This window comes from Trichomycterus rosablanca, chromosome 20 (assembly GCF_030014385.1).
Source record: "Trichomycterus rosablanca isolate fTriRos1 chromosome 20, fTriRos1.hap1, whole genome shotgun sequence".
Taxonomy (NCBI): domain Eukaryota; kingdom Metazoa; phylum Chordata; class Actinopteri; order Siluriformes; family Trichomycteridae; genus Trichomycterus; species Trichomycterus rosablanca.
Window position 1 is genome coordinate 15,992,642 of NC_086007.1, and position 24,363 is coordinate 16,017,004.

Sequence of the window (24,363 nt, forward strand, 5' to 3'; positions counted from 1 at the left end):
GCCACACCCTCTACTGCACTCCTTTCCCATCTCTGTGCAGGCGCCACCAACCAGCCAGCAGAGATCGTAATCGCACTAGTCTGAGAGAGAGTCTCTATCCGGCTTAATCCCACCCCTATCTGAACAACAGGCTAATTGTTGTTCATGTAGCCACTCAGCCGGCAGAACACCGCGAAACACCGCAAATACTTTTTTGTTGTAAAATGGATTTTTGTTTCCAGTTTATCATGAATTAATTCACAATTTTGTTTTTCTTATAGAAATGGCAAGACATAATCAAAGAAGTGAAATTTCTCCAGAGGATACAACACCCCAACAGCATTGAATATAAAGGCTGTTACTTAAGAGAGCACACAGCATGGGTCAGTGCAGGACTTTTCTACACCTGACCTTTGTTTCCTCTTGGAATTGTTTTTTTGTTATTTACAACAACTGGTTGGTTCTGTGTGTTCTGCCTGACGTTCTACATATACAAACCTTCTTGACAAATATAAAGCATTATAATGTTTGAAGTCTGATCATTGTCTGTGCGTTCTTTCAACCTATTTATGAACTGTAGGTCAGTAGATATTTAATGGCTTGTGCATCTCTCTTTTTTCTATAGCTGGTAATGGAGTATTGTCTGGGCTCGGCGTCAGATGTGCTGGAGGGTAAGCTTTGATGTTTTAATGCTTAGTCAATGATGAATACGACAAGGATATTCAGATTACGCACACACACACACACACACACACACACACACAAAGATCCAGTTAACATAGATAAAGCCTTATTAGCCTGATATGTTTTATTGAGATTATACAGTGGGGCCAAAAAGTATTTAGTCAGCCACTGATTGTGCAAGTTCTCCTACTTAGAAAAATGAGAGAGGTCTGTAATTTTCATCATAGCTACACTTCAACTATGAGAGACAAAATGAGAAAAAAAAATCCAGGAAATCACATTGTAGGATTTTTAAAGAATTTATTTGTAAATTATGGTGGAAAATAAGTATTTGGTCAATAACAAAAGTTCAACTCAATACTTTGTAACATAACCTTTGTTGGCAATGACAGAGGTCAAATGTTTCCTGTAAGTCTTCACCAGGTTTGCACACACTGTAGCTGGTATTTTGGCCCATTCCTCCATGCAGATCTCCTCTAGAGCAGTGATGTTTTGGGCAACATGGACTTTCAACTCCCTCCACAAATTTTCTATGGGGTTGAGGTCTGGAGACTGGCTAGGCCACTCCAGGACCTTGAAATGCTTTATACGGAGCCACTCCTTCGTTGCTCGAGCGGTGTGTTTAGGATCATTGTCATGCTGGAAGACCCAGCCACGTTCCATCTTCAATGCTTTCACTGATGGAAGGAGGTTTTGGCTTAAAATCTCACGATACATGGCCCCGTTCATTCTTCCCTTAACACGGATCAGTCGTCCTGTCCCCTTTGTAGAAAAACAGCCCCAAAGCATGATGTTTCCACCCCCATGCTTCACAGTAGGTATGGTGTTCTTGGGATGCAACTCAGCATTCTTCTTTCTCCAAACACGACGAGTTGAGTTTTTACCAAAAAGTTTCATTTTGGTTTCATCTGACCACATGATATTCTCCCAATCCTCTTCTGGATCATCCATATGCTCTCTGGCAAACTTCAGACGGGCCTGGACATGGCTTAAGCATGGCTTACTGGCTTAAGCAGGGGGACACGCCTGGCACTGCAGGATTTGAGACCCTCTCGGCGTAGTGTGTTACTGATGGTAGCCTTTGTTACTTTGGTCCCAGCTCTCTGCAGGTCATTCATCAGGTCCCTCCGTGTAGTTCTGGGATTTTTGCTCACCGTTCTCATGATCATTTTGACCCCACGGGATGAGATCTTGCGTGGGGCCCCAGATCGAGGGAGATTATCAATGGTCTTGCATGTCTTCCATTTTCTTACAATTGCTCCCACAGTTGATTTATTCACACCAACCTGCTTGCCTATTGTAGATTCACTCTTCCCAGCCTGGTGCAGGTCTACAATTTTCTTTCTGGTGTCCTTCGACAGCTCTTTGGTCTTGGCCATGGTAGAATTTGGAGTCTGACTGTTTGAGGCTGTGGACAGGTGTCTTTTATACAGATAACGAGGTCAAACAGGTGCCATTAATACAGGTAACGAGTGGAGGACAGAAGAGCTTCTTAAAGAAGTTGTTACAGCAGGGTATCCGCGGATTCTTAAAAAGTCTTAAATTCGTTTATCTTAAAAAAAGGCCTTAATTTGTCTTAAAAAGTCTTAAATTCATCTGCTACTGGTCTTAAAAATGCCACAGACTGTAAATATAATTTTGGTTTTATTTTCGCAGATTGTATCTCGTAATTTCCAGGTTCCAGACTCTTTCTGCTCCTAAATGGCTCTTCAGTGTTAGCACTTCTGCCTGTGGAGTGGTTGCCCGTGCCGCGGAGCAGATCACCCGAACATTCTGCCTTGTGTTAAGTTACAAAAGGAAATAAAGAAAGTAACGGCTCTTGGACGGGAGTCGGCTCCCATTGTTCACGTAAAAAATAGTTGGCTCAAAGAGCTCGTTCGCGACCGACAGCTAGTGTGTGAGTGCGATCTGCCAGTGTGTTTTCATGTGTGACCCGTCCGAAGAGACAGTGGGTGTAATAAGTCGTTCGCGAACGATCCGATTCTATTGAACGGCTCTTTAAAATGAACGAAAGGAACCGAGTCGCGCCTCATGACACATCATGAGGAGCCGTTAGGTGTATTTTTTTGGTTTTGCGCAGTTCTTATCGACTGTAATCCATACATTCAGCTTCACGTCAGTAGAGGGAATTAATCGGTTATAATGAGAGTCATAATAAAGAGCGAGCGTGCGCACACACACACACAGAGCCGTAACGGAGCTACAGATAGAACATGCACAAAATAAGCAGTGCTCAAGGACGGATTAAGGATAGTCTGGGCCCCTAGGCAAAGAGTTGCCCAGGGCCACACCCCATCACGCGTGCCCCCCCGCCCCCCTCCAAAAACATAAATAAATTAATACATTAAACAACCTGTTAATAACTAACCCTAACACAAGAATCTATTTTATATAAGTTTCTTTCTACTCTTCTTTCTTGCAAAGTCATCCACTAATTCATCAAAATTAAGCTGTCTGACCAAATCTGATTCAATGGCCAGAAGTGACAGTGAGTTCAGGCGGTTTTGGAGCATCCTAATCCTGAGTTCATTCTTAATACGAGACAGTTTGGAGAATGAACGCTCCCCTTCACAATTTGTGATAGGCACAGTCAAAAAAAGTCTAAGTGCTATGTAGACATTTGGAAAGGTTGACTGTAAATTCAAATATCATCATAGTTTTGAGCATTTTACTAGGACATTTTTCTTTTTCTGTTATGAATGATTTGTATTGTATCAATTCATCTGCCAGGCTCATGTTCAGATCTGAAGGATATGCTGCAGCGAGTGAGTTAGCCTTTAAAGTGAGCTCACTGTTGGACATATTGTCAGGCATGAAAAGAACATCAAACAGCTCAGTTAAGTGTGTGTATGCATTCAAACTGCTTGAAATTGCTTGTCTTAAATTTAAATAATTGCAAAATTGCTAAATTAATTTGTGTCTCTGCGCTTAAGAGAAATTGAACATAATAATTTTGAAACAATACAAATTCAGAAACATTAAGTAAGGGCCTGAATCGCATATTTGCAACAAAACGTCTGTTATGAAATATGGTAGCTTGCCTGGCAATTTGTAGGTCCCTAGAAAGTCAAGGAGCCATGGTAAACGACTTCTATGGAAGTCAAGGGCCCCATAGCAGGGGCCCTCTAAAGGTATGCCCTGCTCTTCTCTAGGGCCCCCTGGTAGGGGCTCTCATAACCAGGGCCCTCTAAAAATATGCCCCCCTCTTTCCTAGGACCCTTAATAGCCAGAAGTCGAAGTCAGAGCAGTGCCACAACGCCTCATCCATTTTCATAAGGGGCCCAAAAGCATGGCTAGGGGCCCCAAAAGCATGGCTAGGGGCCCCAAAAGCATGGCTAGGGCCCCCAAGAGGCCCTGGGGTCAAAGTACCTAATAGTCAGAGGATCCTTAAAATGGAGGGCCCTCGGAAATAAAAATATATTGTATCATAAATGTTGATAGGCATCGCAAAATGTTTTGGGCCTGGGGCCCCCTGACCTCAAGGGCCCCTGGGCGCTGGCCCCACTGGCCCGGTCAGTAATCCAGCCATGGCAGTGCTCTTAATATAATGACAAATAATTAAGAAATAAACTTGTTTAATTATGCTAACATGTAACAGGACAGATTATTCCCGAGCTGAGAAATCGAGTGAAGTCAGAGAATGTGTTTTTTTGAATGCAAACTTGCCCTAAATGCTGCAATTTGATTATTTTTGTGTTTCTAATTGGGGTTTTTTTTAAGCTTGAAATGTAAGCCCAGTTTGGCTACAAGTCATACAGCAGAGCGTTCGAGACTTTTATGCAGTCACCTCAGCACTTGGCGACCACGCTCTGTAACTTTACGTGGTCTACCACTTCAGGCCCCGAGTTGCTGTCATTCCCAGTCCCACTTTGTGGGTGGCATCCTATCACGGTACCACGCTGGAATTCACTGAGCTCCTGAGAGCGACCCATTCTTTCACTAATGTGTGTAAAAGCAGTCTGAATGCCCAGGTTCTTGGTTTTATACACCTGTGGCCATGGAAGTGATTGGAACACCTGAATTCAATCATTTGGATGGGTGAGTGAATACTTTTGGCAATATAGTGTATGTATTTGGAAAAATTAGAGAAAATTTAGACCGTTTTCAGTGTACAGACAGTTTTGGTTTATACAAAATATAAGTATAAATGGTTTTGGTTTATACAAAATATAAGTATAAATGGTTTTGGTTTATACATAACTGTTCATTTAAGTTTCAATCATTAAATATTGGTTAAACAGAAAATACAGCACTCGCATGCTTACAATAAAGTCTGTAAACATAATGTTGATGTGTGCTTTTTGCTGCTTTTTGCTGCTTTGTTACTGTGACAGTGGTCTTAATTTTTGTCTTAGAGTGGTATTAAAAAGTCTTAAAAAGTCTTAAATTTAATTTCCCAATACCTGCAGATACCCTGTACAGGTCTGTGAGAGCCAGAAATCTTGCTTGTTTGTGGGTGACCAAATACTTATTTTCCACCATAATTTACAAATAAATTCTTTAAAAATCCTACAGTGTTATTTCCTGGATTTTTTTTTCTCATTTTGTCTCTCATAGTTGAAGTGTAGCTATGATGAAAATTACAGACCTCTCTCATCTTTCTAAGTAGGAGAACTTGCACAATCAGTGGCTGACTAAATACTTTTTGGCCCCACTGTAGCTTTTATTTTCTCAGAAACCTTTACAAAGATTTTATGACATTTTCTACAGTACACAAAAAACCCTTACAAGAAGTGGAGATTGCAGCAATTACCCATGGTGCTCTTCAGGGGCTGGCATACCTTCACTCTCACAACATGATTCACAGGTGAGACTGTGTGCTTTAAGCGTAAATTATTTATAGATTCTGGAAATAGGTTGAGAACATTCTGCTGTTTCTGACTGAGGATGGTTGGTCCTGTTGTTTTGTGACTAGTCACTAGTATGTAATGTTCATTTTCAGATTTCTTTATTTTAAAAAAGGCAGTGTAAGCTTTTGCCTTAAAGCACTAAGGATGCCCTGTGTTTTTTTTTTTTTTTTTTTTTTTTTTTTTTTACAATATTTAGATTTTATGACACAAGTATTAACAAATACTGAATGGGAACTTAAAAATGCCTACCAATGAGTTCCACCAAGCCAACCAAGTTTGCCATTTCATCTCATTTGTTTAACAGGGTAGTCAGTGAGGCATGATATCTAAAGAACAGTGGTACCTTGTAACTCAACGTCCCCTAAACTCTAAATCTTTGAAACTCAACGCCCTTTGTCGAGAAATTTGTACCCTTATGTACCCTATGTAACCTCATTATTTTATATAAGCCTAAAATATATGCAAGTCCATGGGACCATGGAACGCATTTATAGGTTTCTCATATATTCTTATGGGGAAAAAATACCTCGAAACTCAACGCCTTTTAAACTCAACGCCACGCCCAGAACCAATTGATGTCAAGTTTCAAGGTACCCCTGTACATGTTAGATATTAACTGTCATTTTCTTTGTTTAATTTTTCTGCTGCCCACTGTTCTAGTCTATTAGACACTTTTTAACTTTTATTATTTGATAGTTTCCATGACATTTTAATGGTTGGAGAAACTCATAATGTCAATAAAGATAAATTAAATCTAGACGCCTGATACCGGTCACTGGTATAGCAGTCATTGCATGCTAGTGTTTAATACTGTTTACACAGTTAATAGGTTTTGTTATAGGGAAAACTATAGATCCAGCATTGTAGGTCAGTATAGGATCTGTTCATTTTTGCTTCAGCTGCACAGTTAACATTCTGCAGCTTTATTTTGTCTGTGTTCTGATTTCATAATCTGTAAATAATATTAGTGCTACTAGGGTACTTCTAGGGTGGCGGTAGCTCAGCAGTTAAGGTACTGGACTAGAAATCAGAAGGTTGCTAGATTAAGCCCCACCACCCTCAACTGCTTAAACTGTATCAATCACAGTTGTCGCTTTGGATAAAAGCATCCACTTAACGCTGTAAAATGTAAATGTAATACAGGCCAGGTAAGTGTCTTTGCTATACGTAAACCAAAAGCACTAAGGATTCCCTGTTTTTATTTATTTATTTAATTTACAGTATTTTTTGATTTTATGACACAAGAGTATTAACAAATACTAAATGGGCACTTAAAAATGCCTACTAATGAGTTGCAAGTTTGCCATTTTTCCCCTTATTTAAGCAGGTAAAGTCAATGAGGCACGATAAATAAAGTATTTGTTAAGTATTAACTGTTATTTTCTGTGTTTAATACTGTTTACACAGTTCATAGATTGTGTTATAGGGAAAACTATAGATCCAGCATTGTAGGTCAGTATAGGATCTGATATATACTCAGTATCTGATTGGGAGATCCATTATACTATTTATTTGTACCTTCACATGAAATAAAAACACACAGCACCGAAAATGTAGATACTTTCACCTAATTTGTGTCAATGTATTTTCATTACAGTCACCTTGGACCAGGCATGAGAAATTTGCTTAAGCGAAAAGTATTTTATTGAGATAAGCTAATCCTAACTCAAATTTTCAGAGCTTAAATGTGTAAGCGAATAGTAAAAAGAAGTTAGGCTTTAGTCTTTAGACTCTTAATCCCAGTAAGGAAAGTAGTAAGGCAAATATGTAATATAACTGCAGATTAGAACTACTATGATGCTAATTAAGCACTTGTGAGTATATTTCATTTCCTCTCGCTTTCTTTTGTTTACCAATAAGCTTTGTAGAAATTGATCAACCTTGTTTTACTGAAAGATCTTGTCCTGTCCTGTCCTGTCCTTGTCTTGTTCCTTCTAACAGAGACATCAAGGCTGGAAATATCCTGCTTACAGAACCTGGCCAGGTAAAACTGGCTGACTTTGGCTCTGCTTCCATTGTTTCTCCTGCTAATTCATTTGTGGGAACTCCATATTGGTGAGTGTTTTAAAATGTTCGTATTGTTTATTTTCTTTTGCTTATGGCTGTCACACTTTTCTTAGTAACCCAGTAGCCAAGCCCGGAGTGGCTAATCGGGAGATTCGGGAGGATTCCCGATGGGCCGGCTCATGTCAATCTCGAGTTTGGGCCGGTTGGGAAAAATAATTTTGACACATCTGTCACTTTTCTATTTTTCTTCTTGCATTCATTCATCTGACAGCGCAGCCCCTACATCACAGTAGATCAGATGGGTTCTACCATCTGAGGGAATCCCCCCCCTCCCAAAGTTTAAGTTGGTTTGGCCCACGAAGCGTCTTTTCTGGAGCGCCGGTAAAAGTAAATAGCGCAAACCATCAGTCGGACTCGGTGGTGATGGAGGGCAGGAAGAGGCCAGGTGAAGCCAAAAAAAAGCCAGTTAAAAAAAGGGGGTTGGAAGAAGATGCTGCCAAATGTGCCAAATTAACAGACTTGTTTTCCAGAGGACAGACCCCATGCAGCCGGTAAAGAGAGATATGGACATTTGCAATGTCAACTTAGTGTAGTTTATTTTGTAGAACCCAATACACACCATTAATCACAAATATCCAGTTTCAAGCTGAAAATAATAAACATAATTTGAAGTGTAATATATTAAATAGCCTAACTCATTAATGGAATGTTTTTGTTCCGACGCTACTGTACTGATGATCCCAAGGAGGCCATGACTACTGAAGGGACATGTAGAGTTATTTAAACTAAGATAGTTATTTGTAATGTAAAATATAATGTGGAGAAAATACATGATATATGTTAAATTGTTCAGACAGATGTCAGCACGATAGCCTAATTTATTGTAACAAATGGAGACAATTAGCCTAAATCACTATCAATTTTACACCATGTTATGTTATTCAGCAAAAGAGGCTAACCTATAATGAAATGTTTTTTTTTTAGCCTCAGAGCAGCAGATAAGCTATGTCTCATGTCTATAGACAATGACACCGTTATTAATAAAGTTACAGCTAAGTTACAGTTACAGCTACTTAAGAGTTTAGTGTAAACCTAACAATAGAGCACCTCTGCTGGGAAGACATGCAATATTAATTTCAAATTATTTCAAATTTTGCTCCGGTACAAATGTAAATACGTTTTCATCTTTATCACATTTTTTTTAACCTTTTAAATCTTTATCTGATTTAAATTTGAATTGAACATGTTTAAGTGAAGTGTTTTCTGTTATATACCCAATAAAAAGGCATTGTAAGAGCTAGCTGCTGTTTCATTTATTCAAATTTCTCCTCCATGGAAAAAGTGGGCCGGGTTTAGGCATAAAACTCCCGGGCTGAAAAAGGGGCCCACTCCGGCCCTGCCAGTAGCCAAAACCAGTACAGGTTATTAACTATAACAGCAGAGTTTTTTTTCCCAACCACATTACGACAAGAACAGGGCTGTGTGTGAACATACACCAGTACAATATCTGGGTCAATACTATTGAAGTGTATGACTGAAAGCAAGTGACTTAAGATATTAATATTGGTTTCTGTGGTTTTATCTTGTATTACAGTTTGGAAAGGGAACACTGTTCAGACATTTAGCTGCACTACAATCTGTTAGAAAGACCTTTGTAATGATTATAACAATTCACTCAGCTAAACATTAACTTTTATAGTCATGGCCAAAAATATTGGTACTGATGCACTTTTTTCAGAAAATTGTTGCAGTTGCAAATGTTTTGGGTTTTACATGCTTGTTACATTTGTTTCCATTAGAACAACACACATCTGATATCACAGTTTTCCAGAAATTAACTAGACAAAAAAACATATATTAGCTGGTGTACATTATATATATTTACTTTCTCTACAGAGATTTAATCTAATGCTACAGTACAGCCTGTGATGATATAAAGCTTGGTCGACTGTTGACCATTTGACGCATGTTTTAGCTGCTTCTACTTGTAGTCCTGTAATTACACCTGGACATCTGAACAAATTGTCTTAGCACAAAGTGATAGTTTGGGTTTTTGCCCTGATCAGGGGAAGAAACCACAGCATTATGTACTTTGTATTAAGTACAGCCAAAAGAGAAAAGCCAAAAGAAAACCAACTGTAGTCAATTACAATCCTTTATAAGGAATTCGGAGGCTGTGGCACAATTTAAAATGACATAGAGCTTTGAAATATGTACACCACCAAATTATTAATCTAAATTATGTTATGTAAGATGATTTTAGGGCGCTCTGGTGTTTTTAATGTACTTTAATGTACTTTTTAATGTACTTGTTACTCAATTTTTACTGCTAACAGAACTCATTTTAGCTCTCATGCACCATTATTTAATGCTACAATACAGGCTGCAGTTTATGATTTAGAAATGTTCCTATTTATTTTCACTGCATTGTTCTCACAGATTACTGACATGTTATTGGATGATTTTTACCTATGCTAGCATAGTTTACAAGTGATTTTAGGCTGTGTCCCATACTGCATCTTGTGTACCAATAAGTGCATTACTATAACTATGAAAGTACACTAATTTGACTGGTTGCTGCTCGAATGCTGTTGTAACTGTGAGCTCAGCTTTCAGGTGGCATAGATGGCTAATACTATTCAGAGTTTGTACCCAGCTTTTGAGTCTTTTTCCAAACCCACCTCTAAGCCAACATCACCCAACAAATTATCTATTACTGTGACAAGAATTAAGTCTTGCCCATAAAACTACTCTTTGCATATCAGGTTTACCTAACTTTTATGGTAAAATTAATGACAAGAAGAAAGTCTGCATATTTGCGTGACGGAAATGAGCTGTTGGTTCTTAACTGAGTCACTACTGTGTCACTCATGTGCAATAAATTATAACTGAATTACTCACATATTAGTCTGACAATGCACCATTAAAGGGTGTTGGGAAAAATGACTGAGGCAATAGATAAACAGAGTAATTTATAGCTTTAGTTTCACCAGATTCAATGGATGTGAGATGTTTCATGTCACACCTACCACTATAAAACAAAGGTTTTAAATGTGAAGTACCATTGAGATCCTGACCATTGAGATCCTGACCAGGTACTAGTTGGTACTAAAAATAATCAAAAAGAAATATTGACATAATCTGCCTTCAACTTGACGTGCTACTAAATCTGACAATCTTTAAAATATTACTAAATAGCTTCTTATAACCAACTCAATATTCAGGTTTCTGAGTCCTAATTATAATCCAAACTGATTATGTAATTGGGATAATGAATAGGTCATTAACGTAAGGTAATAAGTGTTTCCCACCCAGAATTACCGTCAAAAGTTTCTACCTATATACACGTGTATTATAAGGCACATGTCTGTCATGGTTGTCCACATGGTATTATGTGAATAATTATTAAAAACACATACTTTAACACAACTTCTATAAGTTGTTTTGAACAAAGAACTATAGTTTTTTTTCCATACCTAATAAATGTGATGAATTATTCTTGACCCCTAAAGCTTGGCTAAAATGTTTTTGTTGATCTAACGGACCAAAGCAAAAGGCAAAAGCTTACTTTGAGTCACAGCCTTTAAGTCTATGATGATATAAAGCTTGCTCGACTGTGGACTGTTTGATGCATGTTTAAGCTGCTTCTAATTTGTGGCAGTCCTGTGATTACACCTGGACATCGGAACAAATTGTATATTAGCATAAATTGATAGTTGCTTTGTCACAATTTAAATAGACATGGACATGGCTTTGAAATTTGTACACCACCTAACTACTAATCTAAATTATGTCATGTAAGATCATTTTTGGGCACTCAGGTGGCATAGTGGGGGAAGATATTGGGTGCCCGAACAGCCTAGCCGTTGGGATGTGCACATCTCAGTGCATTCCCAGTGCTGGTCACAAGTCTAGATAAAATAAGGGCTGTGTCAGGAAGGGCATCCAGCGTGCCAAAGCAGGTATGTGGACCAGAATGATCTGCTGTGGCAACCCCCTAATATGGGAGTAGCAGAAAGAAGTAAAAAAAATAGTTGATCACAAAAAAATACTTTATGGGGATATTCCGCTAGCACACCTGGCTGAGATTCTGAACACCCAGGTTTGAACCTCGGCTCTGCTACCGGTCGGCTGGGTGCCATCTAGTGGGCACAATTTGCGGTGCCTGTAGAAGACAAAAATTGGCCACTGGGTCTGCTGGGTAGTAAAAGACTGGACTAAGTGGGTGGGGTCTTTACATCCTGTGCAAGGACTCTGGTTAGCAGACCGAGTTGCCTGTGCAGAAGTGGATCATGTGCGAACCCACCAAGACACGGGCGAAAAAGAAGGGGTTGAGGAACTGCGCAAGGCAGGCAAAAATACGTACCTTCCTCAATGCACTCAGGGTCCCCAGCAGCGGAGGACTAATTGTTTATCCTAAATCAGGAGTAAAAGGAAGAAAATGCCTAAATAAATAGAAAAAAGAATACTGTTAGGTTTTTCAAAACTTATATTTGTGAGGGTATTCTGACAAATACAGATTTTGTAATAGAAAAAGAACAGTTCCAGTAATCAATACCCCAATATCCCATGCACCTAACATTTGTATATACTTTAAACTGTAATGGCAGCCAAATCAAAAAGAATTCCTCCAAATACAATGCTGGTATTTTTAATGTGATCATGTCAAATGTGCTTTTGTCAATCCTCATTTTTTAAGGATGGCCCCAGAGGTGATCCTGGCTATGGATGAGGGTCAGTACGAAGGCAAAGTAGATGTCTGGTCCTTAGGTATTACTTGTATTGAATTAGGTGAGTTTGCACCTGCCTGAACTTTGGCCTAGTTTTGTCTTCTTTTCCATATGAATTTTTGAGCCTATTTATTCTGTATCATTGGTACTGACTAAATTTCTCTGCAGCTGAGAGAAAGCCTCCACTCTTCAACATGAATGCTATGAGTGCCTTATACCATATAGCGCAGAACGAGAGCCCCACACTGCAGTCGAGCGAATGGTGAGTGCAGTGCATATTGATTTTCTCTGGTTCAAACAATGTCTGTGAGCCTCACCATGCATTATTGAATTGGGTCTGCAGCTCTGTGTATAAAATCCCTCTCGCCTCTTACCTTAGGACGGATTTCTTTAGAAACTTTGTGGACTCCTGTCTGCAGAAACTGCCCCAAGACAGACCCACTTCTGATGAGCTTCTGCAGGTGTGTTAATTGAAGTGGGACTTATAAATTCACCATTGTTGTTCCCTTAAATGTTTTAGCATGTTATATTTACTTGTGGTTTATAGCAAATCTAATGCCTTTGTGTTAATAATATTAACTTCCCCCCTGGTTTTGGTTCCCTTCTGCTGTGCTGCAGCATGCCTTTGTGCTGCGTGAGCGAGCCGAGTCTGTGCTGATGGACCTGATCCAGCGCACGAAAGATGCAGTGAGAGAGCTGGACAACTTGCAGTACCGCAAGATGAAGAAGATCCTTTTCCAGGAGGCTCACAATGGGCCAGTGGTAGAGGCAGTGGATGAGGAGGAGGTTGGCTCACCGAAATACTATTTAAGCCACTGAATGATAACTAAATGATGACTAAAATGATATTCCATGTAACCTTCTTAAAGTGGGCTGTTTAGATCCCTTGGTTTGAAGGACATATACCCAAGGAGATATCAAGTGTTAGGGTACTGTTATTTGGCCGGAGTTTTGGGGTGTCATTTGTCATCATGATGCCTTCATGCCTCAGCCTTAGGTTGAAGTTATTAATGTTTCAGCTACTTTGGTAGAAGGCTACCAAAATGACCAGACGGGTTGGAAATCATGAGGTAGAATATTATAAAGCAAGAATATTATAAAGCAAGGGGTTTCTTAGCTGTCAAGGGACCATTTGGAATGCTTAGAGTTTTAGTTTTTAGTTAGGGTACTACTATTTGACCGGAGTTTTGGGGTGTCAAATGTCATGATGCCTTCATGCCTCAGCCTTATGTCGAAGTTATCAATGTTTCAGCTACTTTGGTAGATGGTTACCAAAATGACCAGACGGGTTGGAAATCACGAGTGTTGGTTGCGTTTCTGTTCAGAATTTTTAAGCATGGTCAGTTGTGGACACAGAGGTTTTCAGCTTTAATGCACAGCATAGTACAATTCATCTTTTTTATTTTTTTATTTGGATTTATAAATGTCTGTTTTTAGGACATTTTTATGTCAGAGTTATTTAGTTTTTCTGGAAGTAAATAGTAATAATAATAAATTTGACAACATGCCCCTTCATTATCTGACCACATCCTTGCGTCTCACCAAAGTTAAAAGCGATAGCTAACTGGCTAATCTTATGTGTCAGTAAAAATACTGGGTGGGATGAATTTGTGCTGATTTGTACAGCTGTCTAATGTAAAATTCAGCAGAGCCAATGACTTGGCAGGGCATCCAAACAAACACATTTGCCTGTGTTTGATGATTGGATATGGTCTCTTACTGCTGCGATAGGCGATCTCTGAGACCGCAGAGTCACATGAAGCTTAGCATGGCTCTTCGTATGTGATATGGCATTTGCCATATCACATACCAAACTGCCAACTGCCTAACATTTTTATAGTTGGATTATAATCATAAGAAAGATGTACCAAGTATAGTGTTTGTATATGTACATTGTATAGACAGTTTTACTAGAGAAAAACATCCACACTGGCTGCAAATGATCAATGGTTGTGTTTAGACAGGCAGCTTAAGACACTTTTTGGCTGTTTGTACAGCTAGAGCCACTTTAAATCTAAATTTATTTGCATCTCTGTCTGAACATTTACGTATCATAAGGCTTTTATGTGTACATACAGGGGTTGGACAAAATAACTGAAACACCTGTCATTTTAGTGTGGGAGGTTTCATGGCTAAATTGGACCAGTCTGGTGGCCAATCTTCATTAATTGCACATTGCACCAGTAAGAGCAGAGTGTGAAGGTTCAATTAGCAGGGTAAGAGCACAGTTTTGCTCAAAATATTGCAATGCACACAACATTATTGGTGACATACCAGAGTTCAAAAGAGGACAAATTGTTGGTGCACGTCTTGCTGGCGCATCTGTGACCAAGACAGCAAGTCTTTGTGATGTATCAAGCGCCACGGTATCCAGGGTAATGTCAGCATACCACCAAGAAGGACAAACCACATCCAACAGGATTAACTGTGGACGCAAGAGGAAGCTGTCTGAAAGGGATGTTCGGGTGCTAACCCGGATTGTATCCAAAAAACATAAAACCACGGCTGCCCAAATCACGGCAGAATTAAATGTGCACCTCAACTCTCCTGTTTCCACCAGAACTGTCCGTCGGGAGCTCCACAGGGTCAATATACACAGCCAGGCTGCTATAGCCAAACCTTTGGTCACTCGTGCCAATGCCAAACGTCGGTTTCAATGGTGCAAGGAGCGCAAATCTTGGGCTGTGGACAATGTGAAACATGTATTGTTCTCTGATGAGTCCACCTTTACTGTTTTCCCCACATCCGGGAGAGTTACGGTGTGGAGAAGCCCCAAAGAAGCGTACCACCCAGACTGTTGCATGCCCAGAGTGAAGCATGGGGGTGGATCAGTGATGGTTTGGGCTGCCGTATCATGGCATTCCCTTGGCCCAATACTTGTGCTAGATGGGCGCGTCACTGCCAAGGACTACCGAACCATTCTGCAGGACCATGTGCATCCAATGGCAGTGCCGTGTATCAGGATGACAATGCACCAATACACACAGCAAGACTGGTAAAAGATTGGTTTGATGAACATGAAAGTGAAGTTGAACATCTCCCATGGCCTGCACAGTCACCAGATCTAAATATTATTGAGCCACTTTGGGGTGTTTTGGAGAAGCGAGTCAGGAAACGTTTTCCTCCACCAGCATCACGTAGTGACCTGGCCACTATCCTGCAAGAAGAATGGCTTAAAATCCCTCTGACCACTGTGCAGGACTTGTATATGTCATTTCCAAGACGAATTGACGCTGTATTGGCCGCAAAAGGAGGCCCTACACCATACTAATAAATTATTGTGGTCTAAAACCAGGTGTTTCAGTTATTTTGTCCAACCCCTGTACATACAGTGTGCACAGCAACTCCATGTGAAAGCAACTCAGATAAGATTTTGTAACAATGGTAAATTTAGTTCAGATAAATTCTAGGTGGCAGGTCAACATTAATTCATACTGAGAAGTGGCCTAAGTTGGGACATTCGTCTGTACCAATTTGTAACATTTTAATCCAAAAAGCTACATCAGCTCTAATTATTCAGAAATCTATTATGCTTTTTACAGCCATGCATCTCCTTCTTTAAACGTACTGCATCTTTATTATGTTTGTATTTGTGAAGGAACCGGAGCACAGCGCTGGTCGTACTGGCACAGTAAACAGTGTAGGAAGCAGCCAGTCCATCCCCAGCATGTCCATCAGTGCCAGCTCTCAAAGCAGCTCCGTCAACAGCCTGCCCGATGCTACTGAGGACAACAAAAGTGAGCTGGACCTGATGGAGGGGGACCACACGGTCATGTCTAACAGCTCTGTCATACACCTCAAACCGGTCAGTACAGTGGGCAGTTTTATCCAAAATTTGACATCACAGTGTATTCAGAATATTTGTATACAGTTGTATGTAAAGGTCCTCTTTTTCTCTAAACATACCTCTGGTGTCTGTGGTGTTTCTTTCATGTTTACTTCAACGTTCCACAGTACGTGTTTCGAGAGCACTTCCGGCTTTTTGTTTTGCATATTTCATGACTAAAAAACGATACAATGTAAACTTAACAAAGTACGATGACAGGCCACTGCCATTTTACTTCAAATAAATGAGCATAAGACATCCAGACAGCAGCACCGCAACCCAGATTAACCACACAGCAGCATAAAATCATAACCGCTGCTTACCTGAGCTTCTCTTCTTCAAATTGAGACCAAATCTATACTCGTGTGTTGTTCCATTAGGGATATAATCCACTTTTTTGTAAATGTTTTCCTTCATGTTTCCAGAATATTTCCAGGTAATTCATGAACTGTCACTTATACCTACTTCTACAACCAATAAAAAGAGAGTTTTTCATTGCCAGCTCACCCGAATGACGCACATTGGAGAAACGCAAAAAAAAATTAGCATATATTGCTTTGGATTAAAGGAACAACTAAAACTCTGCCCAAAATCTGAATTCAAAAGCTCTGATTGGTTTATACAGCTGTTTTTCAAGGCTTGAACCTCGACTGATTCACTAAAACACATGCACTGATTCATGGAGTTGTTTACGCATGACACCATAATGAAATAGAGTAAACAAAACGAATGAATCTTTACCATAGATAAAAGCACAGCTCCCTGATTCGATTCCAATGAATAATTTGATTGAAAAGATTAGTTCTCTGACTTGTTTTTATCGCTCATGCGTGAGAGAGAGCGTGTAGCACAGCGCTTTTGTGCTTTGTGTTAAACGTTCTCAAATGGTAACCTGTGTATCCTAGGCATACTCAATATAACGAATATGGTCATTTCAGTATCGTGTAAAAAGTACTATTGAATATATCGATATTTGCAATATACCACCCGGCCCTAATTAGGCAACAGGTAGGGTTTCCCTCTAATGACCTGTGCAGATCATGCTTGTGTAAGCAATGGTGCTCAGTAGTATGGTGCACCACTCCTGTGTCAGCTTAACCTTTTAGCAGGTCCCTTGCTGCCATATGGAGCTTTTGCTTTGCCTTACTGGCAATAATTTTGGAGTTATTATTCTTAAAAATTGTCATTAGCTGACAGTTTAACTCTGCATTAATATTTTGCAGATATTTTGTGTAGTTTGTTGCAGTCGTTGGGTTTACTGTCTTATTATGAACACTGTTTTTATCTGGATTGCTGTAAAAAAATAGCTTCTGAATTTATTTTTTCCTTCAAACCTAAGAAGTGTCGAATTTTCAAACTTGGGGTAAATTAACTTGGCCTAATGTTTTTAATCACTTGTTAATATCCATATAAATCATCAATGTATTGGGAGTGATTTCAACAATATATTGGAAGTAAATAGAGGTTTCTATGTTGTTTTTAATGAATTAATTTTGTTTTCCAACCTAACAGTGTTTCAGTAGACTACCTCAGCTCATTTGAGAATGTCTGGTAGTAAATAACAGGAAAAAGTCCATAAAAATAATGTGGGAGATGTTTTTTTTGGATTTGGATCAAAAAGTGTACAAACTGTGTAAATCTGTTTTTAAAAATGTACAAGTTTCACAAGCATGTCCCTCAGTGAATTATGTAGTATGTAGTTTCCTCATAGTTTAGGTTACTGGTACAGCTAAACACTCATTCCGATGTTTTGGAAAATCAGTGCAGGGTGGTATTATTGCATAAGTTCAGAAAGAAAAAGGACAGACAGCTTAACAAAAAATGAGCACAATTCTCAGGAATATTAGTATTTTCAAACCCATTAACAAACAACAACAACATCAACAGAAATAATTTTTGGACATTATGCTTTTATTACTGCTCATAAGTGGAATCAACTTAAAAAGCAGTTCAGAAATGTAGGAGTATTGTATTGTATTGTAGCATCTGTATTTATCCAGTACTACTTCAAACTAGGACTCGGCGGTATATCGCAAATATCAATATTACTTTTTACACGGTGTTGAAAATGACCATATTCGATATATCGAGTATATGTAGAATACACAGATTACCATTTGAGAACGTTTAACACGGAGCACAAAATCGCTTTCCTTCGTGTATGAGCGGGTGGGCGCTTGCACGCACACACAGGGAAACTGAATCACTGAATCAACGAGTCAGAAACGACTCTTTTCAAACTAATTATTATTTGGAATCGAATCAGGGAGCTGTGCTCTTATCTATGGTAAAGATTCATTCATTTTGCTTATTTTGGAAATATTCTGGAAATGTACAAGATGGCCTCCAGGAAGGAACACAAGTGCATTGTCTCCCTAATGGAACAACACACGGATATAGATTTAGTCTTAATTTGAAGAAGAGAAGCTTAGGTAAGCAGCGGTTGATCTGGGTTGCGGTGCTGCTGTTTACCGTGCTTTCGATTTTGCAATAATAGCAAAGAATAATCAAATATTAAACGTTTCCGGAATTTTTTGATGCTCATTGATTTGAATGTAAAACTGACAGCATAAATGTGATTGTGAGATTCTGCTGGTTTGTTTGATATAAATATTGTCAATATTAATACAAATACAGCATTGTAATACTACAAAATATAAACTCTGTAATTCTGTCAGAATGTATCAGAACTACAGTATTTTGTGTTTTTAAGATAACTTATAAAAAGTATAAGCTAAAATACAGGCAGTGGCCTGCCATTGTACTTTAAGTTTACATTATATCGTATCGTATATCGCCACTTCTTATAAGCATATCGAGATATGAGTTTTTTAGTCATATTGCACAGTAAAGTAGTATGCAGTTTAAAATGCAACTAAGACTTGGTTTTGTCTGTAATAAATTAAAACATAAAAGAACTCACAGACGAAAAGTTTGATATTAGACTATGCTGGATACCTGGGCATTGCAGAATATCTGGAAATGAAAAAGCTGACCAGTTGGCAACTCTCAAAAATCATTAACCTCAAACTTCCACCAACAGACATCAAACTCCTTATAAACGACTACATTAAAAATAAATGGCAACTTGAATGGAACATCCAACATGGCATTATAAAAACAAACAAATTAATTAAAACTTGTAACTCAGCTAGTGTGTGGATACACTACATGACCAAACGTATATAGATACCCATAATAAGTGTTTTAGTGTTTCAGCCACACTCATTGCTAGCTGGTGATTAACAGGTCATTTTTTTGTTTCCCAAACAATTCAAATTATCATAGATGCACTTCAAAATCTTGTAGGATGCTTTTCCAGACTGGTTGAGGCTGTTATAGGCACAGAGAGGGGAGCATCCTTATATTAATGCCCATGATTTTGGCATATGTTTAGTCATACAGTGTACATGCTCCACTTGTGGATATTTTAAATAGGTATGTGATAAGGACTTGATTACAGTGGCTCTGGGCTGATTATTTTGATTACAAAGGCTAGATGAAGAGTGTTCTGATTGGGTTGGATATAATGTTATGTGATTGCTTTCTTGCTGCAGGAAGAAGAGGAGGAGAGCCATCAGGAGACCCCAGAGACTCCCAGTGAGCCAACAGAGGGGCAGTCTCCCACAGCACAGACTCCTCGCCGGCACTACCGTAACAGAGAGCACTTTGCTACTATCCGCACAGCATCACTGGTGAGTGATGTGTTGCTTTAACATACTAACACAGATTTATATCACTGTTTAGTTGGTAAGAACTAGGCTAATCGAGTGCTTAATTCTGTGTGTACAGGTTACACGTCAGATCCAGGAGCATGAGCAAAATTCAGAGCTGCGGGAACAGATTTCTGGGTACAAGCGGATGCGCCGGCAACACCAGAAGCAGCTGCTGGCTCTTGAAAACAAGTTGAAGGCGGACCTGGACGACCACAGGCTCAAATTAGACAAGGAGCTGGAGAGCCAGAGGAACAGCTTTGCTGCTGAGATGGACAAGCTTGTTAAGAAGCACCAGGCAGCCATGGAGAAAGATGTACTGTACTGCTCTGTCTTTTAAAACAAAAAATGGGTGTCAGTAGTCCATTAGTTGTGCTGACACATGTATTCATGTGTTCGTCCAGTTAGTTAAAGATAATAATGACTTTTTAACCATCCAGGCTTATTGTCTTTTTTGCAGTTAAATTAATGATGAGTTTTGTGATTGTTGGCTCTGTTTTTTCTCTTAAGGCCAAGACCTTTGCCAACGATGAAAAGAAGTTCCAGCAGCACATCCAAAGCCAGCAGAAGAAAGAGCTCAACACCTTCTTGGAGTCACAGAAACGAGATTACAAAATGCGTAAGGAGCAACTCAAAGAGGTCAGAAAACTACTGCTTCATAATTTTATTTATTATTTATTAGGATTCTAGCTACTCGTTACACAAGATTCATCTGTTCAAGTCTTTAAAGTCATGGACTATAAAGACGCAGACATGGGGAGAACATGCAAACTCAACACAGAAAGGACCCGAACCGCTCCACCTGGGAATCAAACCCAGGACCTTCTTGCTGTGCTACCCACTGAGCCACCTTTCCGCCCCCAACTGCTTCATGAACAACACATAAATTTTGGTCATCCCTTGATATTCACTATTTCCACATTTGTGGATTTGTTTATTTGTGGGTTTGGAATTGTCAATTAAATGGGATGTTTTTTTTCTTTTGGAAATTTGTGGCACATATGTAAATATGTGTATGTCCACTTAAAATCCACTTTGTATGTTCACAAAAAAATCATCAAATATATGTATTTTTAATAGTAAAAAGTATTGTGCAAAGTGGTCAGCATTATTGGAGAGTAAATAAATAAAGGAATATGAAAACGTATGAGCTTGGGCTAATACTGAACTTATACTGAACTAATACTGAACTACTGAAGAGTAGTTCAAGAGATAGTATAGTATAGATTTTTATACTATAAAAATCTGTGTGGGTTTACTCCGGGTGCTCCGGTTTCCTTCCACAGTCCAAAGACATGCAAGTGAGGGGAATTGAAGATACAAAATTGTCCATGACTGTGTTTGAACCTTGTGAGCAGATAAATCTTGTGTAACGAGTAACTACCATTTCTGTCGTGAATGTAAAAGAAGGGTGTAAAAAACATGACTTTAAAATCCTAATAAAACAAACATTGTTTTTAGTGTGGTGTGATTGGCACATGTCCTTTTCCCTTATTTTACTCTGTTTTCTTTTTCCCCAATTAGGAACTAAGTGAAAATCAGTCTACGCCAAAGAAGGAGAAGCAGGAGTGGCTTTTGAAACAGAAGGAGAACTTGCAGCACTTCCAAGCCGAGGCAGAGGCCAACCTTTTGCGCAAACAACGCCAGTATCTGGACCTGGAGTGCCGCAGGTTCAAACGCCGCATTCTTGTTGCTCGTCACAATGTGGAACAGGACCTGGTGAGAGAGGTATGCAGAGTCAAATGCTTTATATAGAAAATTATTTATTAAAATTAGACAGCTCTATTAATTACAGCAAGCAAAAAAGCAACTGGGCTTTGCATCTGGTCCAAGTGTTTTCTCAACAGAGATATACAGTAAATCAGGTTGTTAATTGTCCAATGTTTGCTGCTGGATGTTAAATGATGACTATTATACTGTCCATCTGACCATGGTTGTCATTGTGGTAGGAGTTAAACAAGCGGCAGACACAGAAGGACCTGGAACATGCCATGCTTCTGCGGCACCACGAGTCCATGCAGGAGCTAGAGTTTAGACACCTGGGCACCATCCAGAAAACACGGGCCGAGCTCATTCGCTTACAGCACCAGACCGAGCTCAACAATCAGATGGAGTACAACAAGCGCAGGGAGAGAGAACTTCGCCGGAAACATGTCATGGAGGTCCGTCAGCAGCCCAAAAGCCTCAAGGTAACCTCTTACAAGATTCATAAAAGGAAGAGAGGAAGCAGAAGGCAATTACAATAGCTGCATGGCATAGATGTCTCTTAGTTGATTGTCTTCAGTATAAAGTATTAGGGATACACAAGTGGCAGTGATTAATGATTGACAGGGCATGTTGTGTTGTGTTTTTACTTTTCAATTGTCTGAAAGACAGACAGAAATAAGATCAATTTCCATGTTCAGTTTTGATTAAAAGGCCATCTTCAGAGATGTGCGTTATTACATTGCTGTCAGATATTTCATTATAAGGATGGCATATGTAGTGTCCGCTCAAATGTTTTTGACAGGCAGATTTACATCATGTCTGGTTTGATTGTCAGTTTTCTGTCTTCAGTCCATGGTTCCGTTCTGTGTACTGAATAAATGTATTTTACAAACCCACCTGTGAAGTGTCTGACTTTATTTGCCTTATAGTTATTTAAAAAGGTATGGTGGCTCAGTGGGTAGCACTGTCGCCTCACAGCAAGAAGGTCCTGGCTTCCATCCCCAGGTGGAGAGGTCTGGGTCCTTTCTGTGTGGAGTTTGCATGTTCTCCTCGTGTCTGCGTGGGTTTCCTCTGGGAGCTCCGGTTTCCTCCCACAGTCCAAAGACATGCAAGTGAGGTGAATTGGAAATACAAAATTGTGCATGACTGTGTTTGACATTAAACTTGTAAACTAATGAATCTTGTGTAACGAGTAACTACCGTTTCTGTCATGAATGTAACCAAAGTTTGTGAAACATGACGTTAAAATCTAAATAAATAAATAAAAACAAATCAGATTTCCCCATCACAGCAGCTAGTCAAGTCTAGTGTACCAGCAACAGTTGTTCAACAGTTGCCATCCTCTTTTCCCCTTGCTAGAGATTGGTATTGTATTTAAAGAGTCACACATTGCTCCCCACTGTCCATAATTTCTGTTTAAGTGCCTTTGACCAGCCAGCAGAGGCCACAGTTGCAACAGGACTTCTACACTTTATTCAGTTTGACCAACCCACCTGACGGACACAGTCTTTCCTGTCTGGCCGATAGCGTAGCTGAAATTTGAAGTCGGATCTCAGCAGTGGTGGGCTAGTGCATTGGACCAAAAAAATTGGGACCGGGGGAATCTAAAACTTTTGTGGAACGATCAGTGTCAGTGAGAGAATCATTAATGCTGACATTTGTTTTTTTGTATGCTGGCATTTAGATCTACAACAATGTAGTCTCGCATTAAAACATATGGCTCATCACGAAGCTCAGTATTTATGATGACACAGCTGAAGTGTTGTTATTTAAGTTATTAAATTAAGTTATTTTTCATGCTTCTACCCTCTCTGGCTGCTTGTATTTATAGCTACAGTATATCTATAGTTTATTTATGTCTTGTTTACCGTTTCTTTGTTAATGCTGATCTACTTTTAATGTCCTTCTATCAGTCCAAAGAGCTCCAGATCAAGAAGCAGTTCCAGGACACATGTAAGATTCAGACCCGGCAGTACAAAGCTCTGAGAAACCACCTGCTGGAGAACACACCCAAATCAGAACACAAAACTATGCTGAAGAGGCTGAAAGAGGAGCAGACTCGCAAGCTGGCCATCCTAGCCGAGCAGTACGATCATTCCATTAATGACATGCTCTCCACCCAGGCTGTGAGTAATGCACACATCAAGTTAGCAGTCATTATTGTATCTGTGGAAAATTCCATTTAGTTAATTTAATGTGAACGCACATGTAACATTTCTGTCTCTCTCAGTTGCGTCTGGATGAGGCGCAGGAGGCCGAGTGTCAGGCGTTACGGATACAGTTGCAGCAGGAGCTGGAGTTGCTGAATGCATATCAGAGTAAGATTAAGATGCAGACGGAGGCCCAGCAGGATCGAGAGAGAAAGGAGCTTGAGCAGAGGGTGTCTTTACGCAGGGCTCTGTTGGAACAAAAGGTCTGGTCCACTTCACACTTTAAAACAACAACTGTCAAGAGTTTATGTAAATTAATGCAGTTTGATTTTTACTTGCATGCTGATGGCACAGTTATCAGTTCAAAACACTGTTGAGGACAGAAAAACCTGAAATAAAAAATTGTTCCTTCAAATTTCTCACAAGTAGAAGGTTGGGTACTCAGTTTAGCTGAAGCTTAGTTTGCCCAGGCTTGTTCTTGTGTTGAACCCTACACTCACTCATGGCTTAGCTGGTTAACAAAAAAATGTTAGACGGTGCTCGTGTGGCTCAGCGGTCTAACACTCTAGCATACTAACTCTAACACGAGTGTCTAAGCATGACTTTGGTGCCTGAGCGAGTGGGGGTCACATGGGGCTTAGTGTGCCTCTCCAAACGAGATACGACTTTATGTGAGAACTCAATGCTGCCAGGTAATGAGGAGTGGCTTCAGATTTT

At 39.6% G+C, this 24,363-nt stretch overlaps 1 protein-coding gene across 2 annotated transcripts in view; it reads left to right on the forward strand.

The window, feature by feature from the left end:
- Positions 1 to 24,363, forward strand: part of taok1a (TAO kinase 1a) — a 63,220-nt gene that overhangs the window by 35,360 nt on the left and 3,497 nt on the right. For both annotated transcript variants that reach the window (XM_063017120.1, XM_063017121.1), the window contains exons 4-19: positions 261 to 362; positions 605 to 650; positions 5,374 to 5,470; positions 7,455 to 7,568; positions 12,220 to 12,311; positions 12,419 to 12,512; positions 12,630 to 12,711; positions 12,869 to 13,036; positions 15,849 to 16,055; positions 19,634 to 19,771; positions 19,869 to 20,105; positions 20,300 to 20,428; positions 21,314 to 21,517; positions 21,739 to 21,978; positions 23,410 to 23,622; positions 23,727 to 23,909. In XM_063017120.1, coding sequence (XP_062873190.1) covers positions 261 to 362; positions 605 to 650; positions 5,374 to 5,470; positions 7,455 to 7,568; positions 12,220 to 12,311; positions 12,419 to 12,512; positions 12,630 to 12,711; positions 12,869 to 13,036; positions 15,849 to 16,055; positions 19,634 to 19,771; positions 19,869 to 20,105; positions 20,300 to 20,428; positions 21,314 to 21,517; positions 21,739 to 21,978; positions 23,410 to 23,622; positions 23,727 to 23,909 — 2,346 coding nt within the window. The remainder of the gene's footprint in view (positions 1 to 260; positions 363 to 604; positions 651 to 5,373; positions 5,471 to 7,454; positions 7,569 to 12,219; positions 12,312 to 12,418; positions 12,513 to 12,629; positions 12,712 to 12,868; positions 13,037 to 15,848; positions 16,056 to 19,633; positions 19,772 to 19,868; positions 20,106 to 20,299; positions 20,429 to 21,313; positions 21,518 to 21,738; positions 21,979 to 23,409; positions 23,623 to 23,726; positions 23,910 to 24,363) is intronic.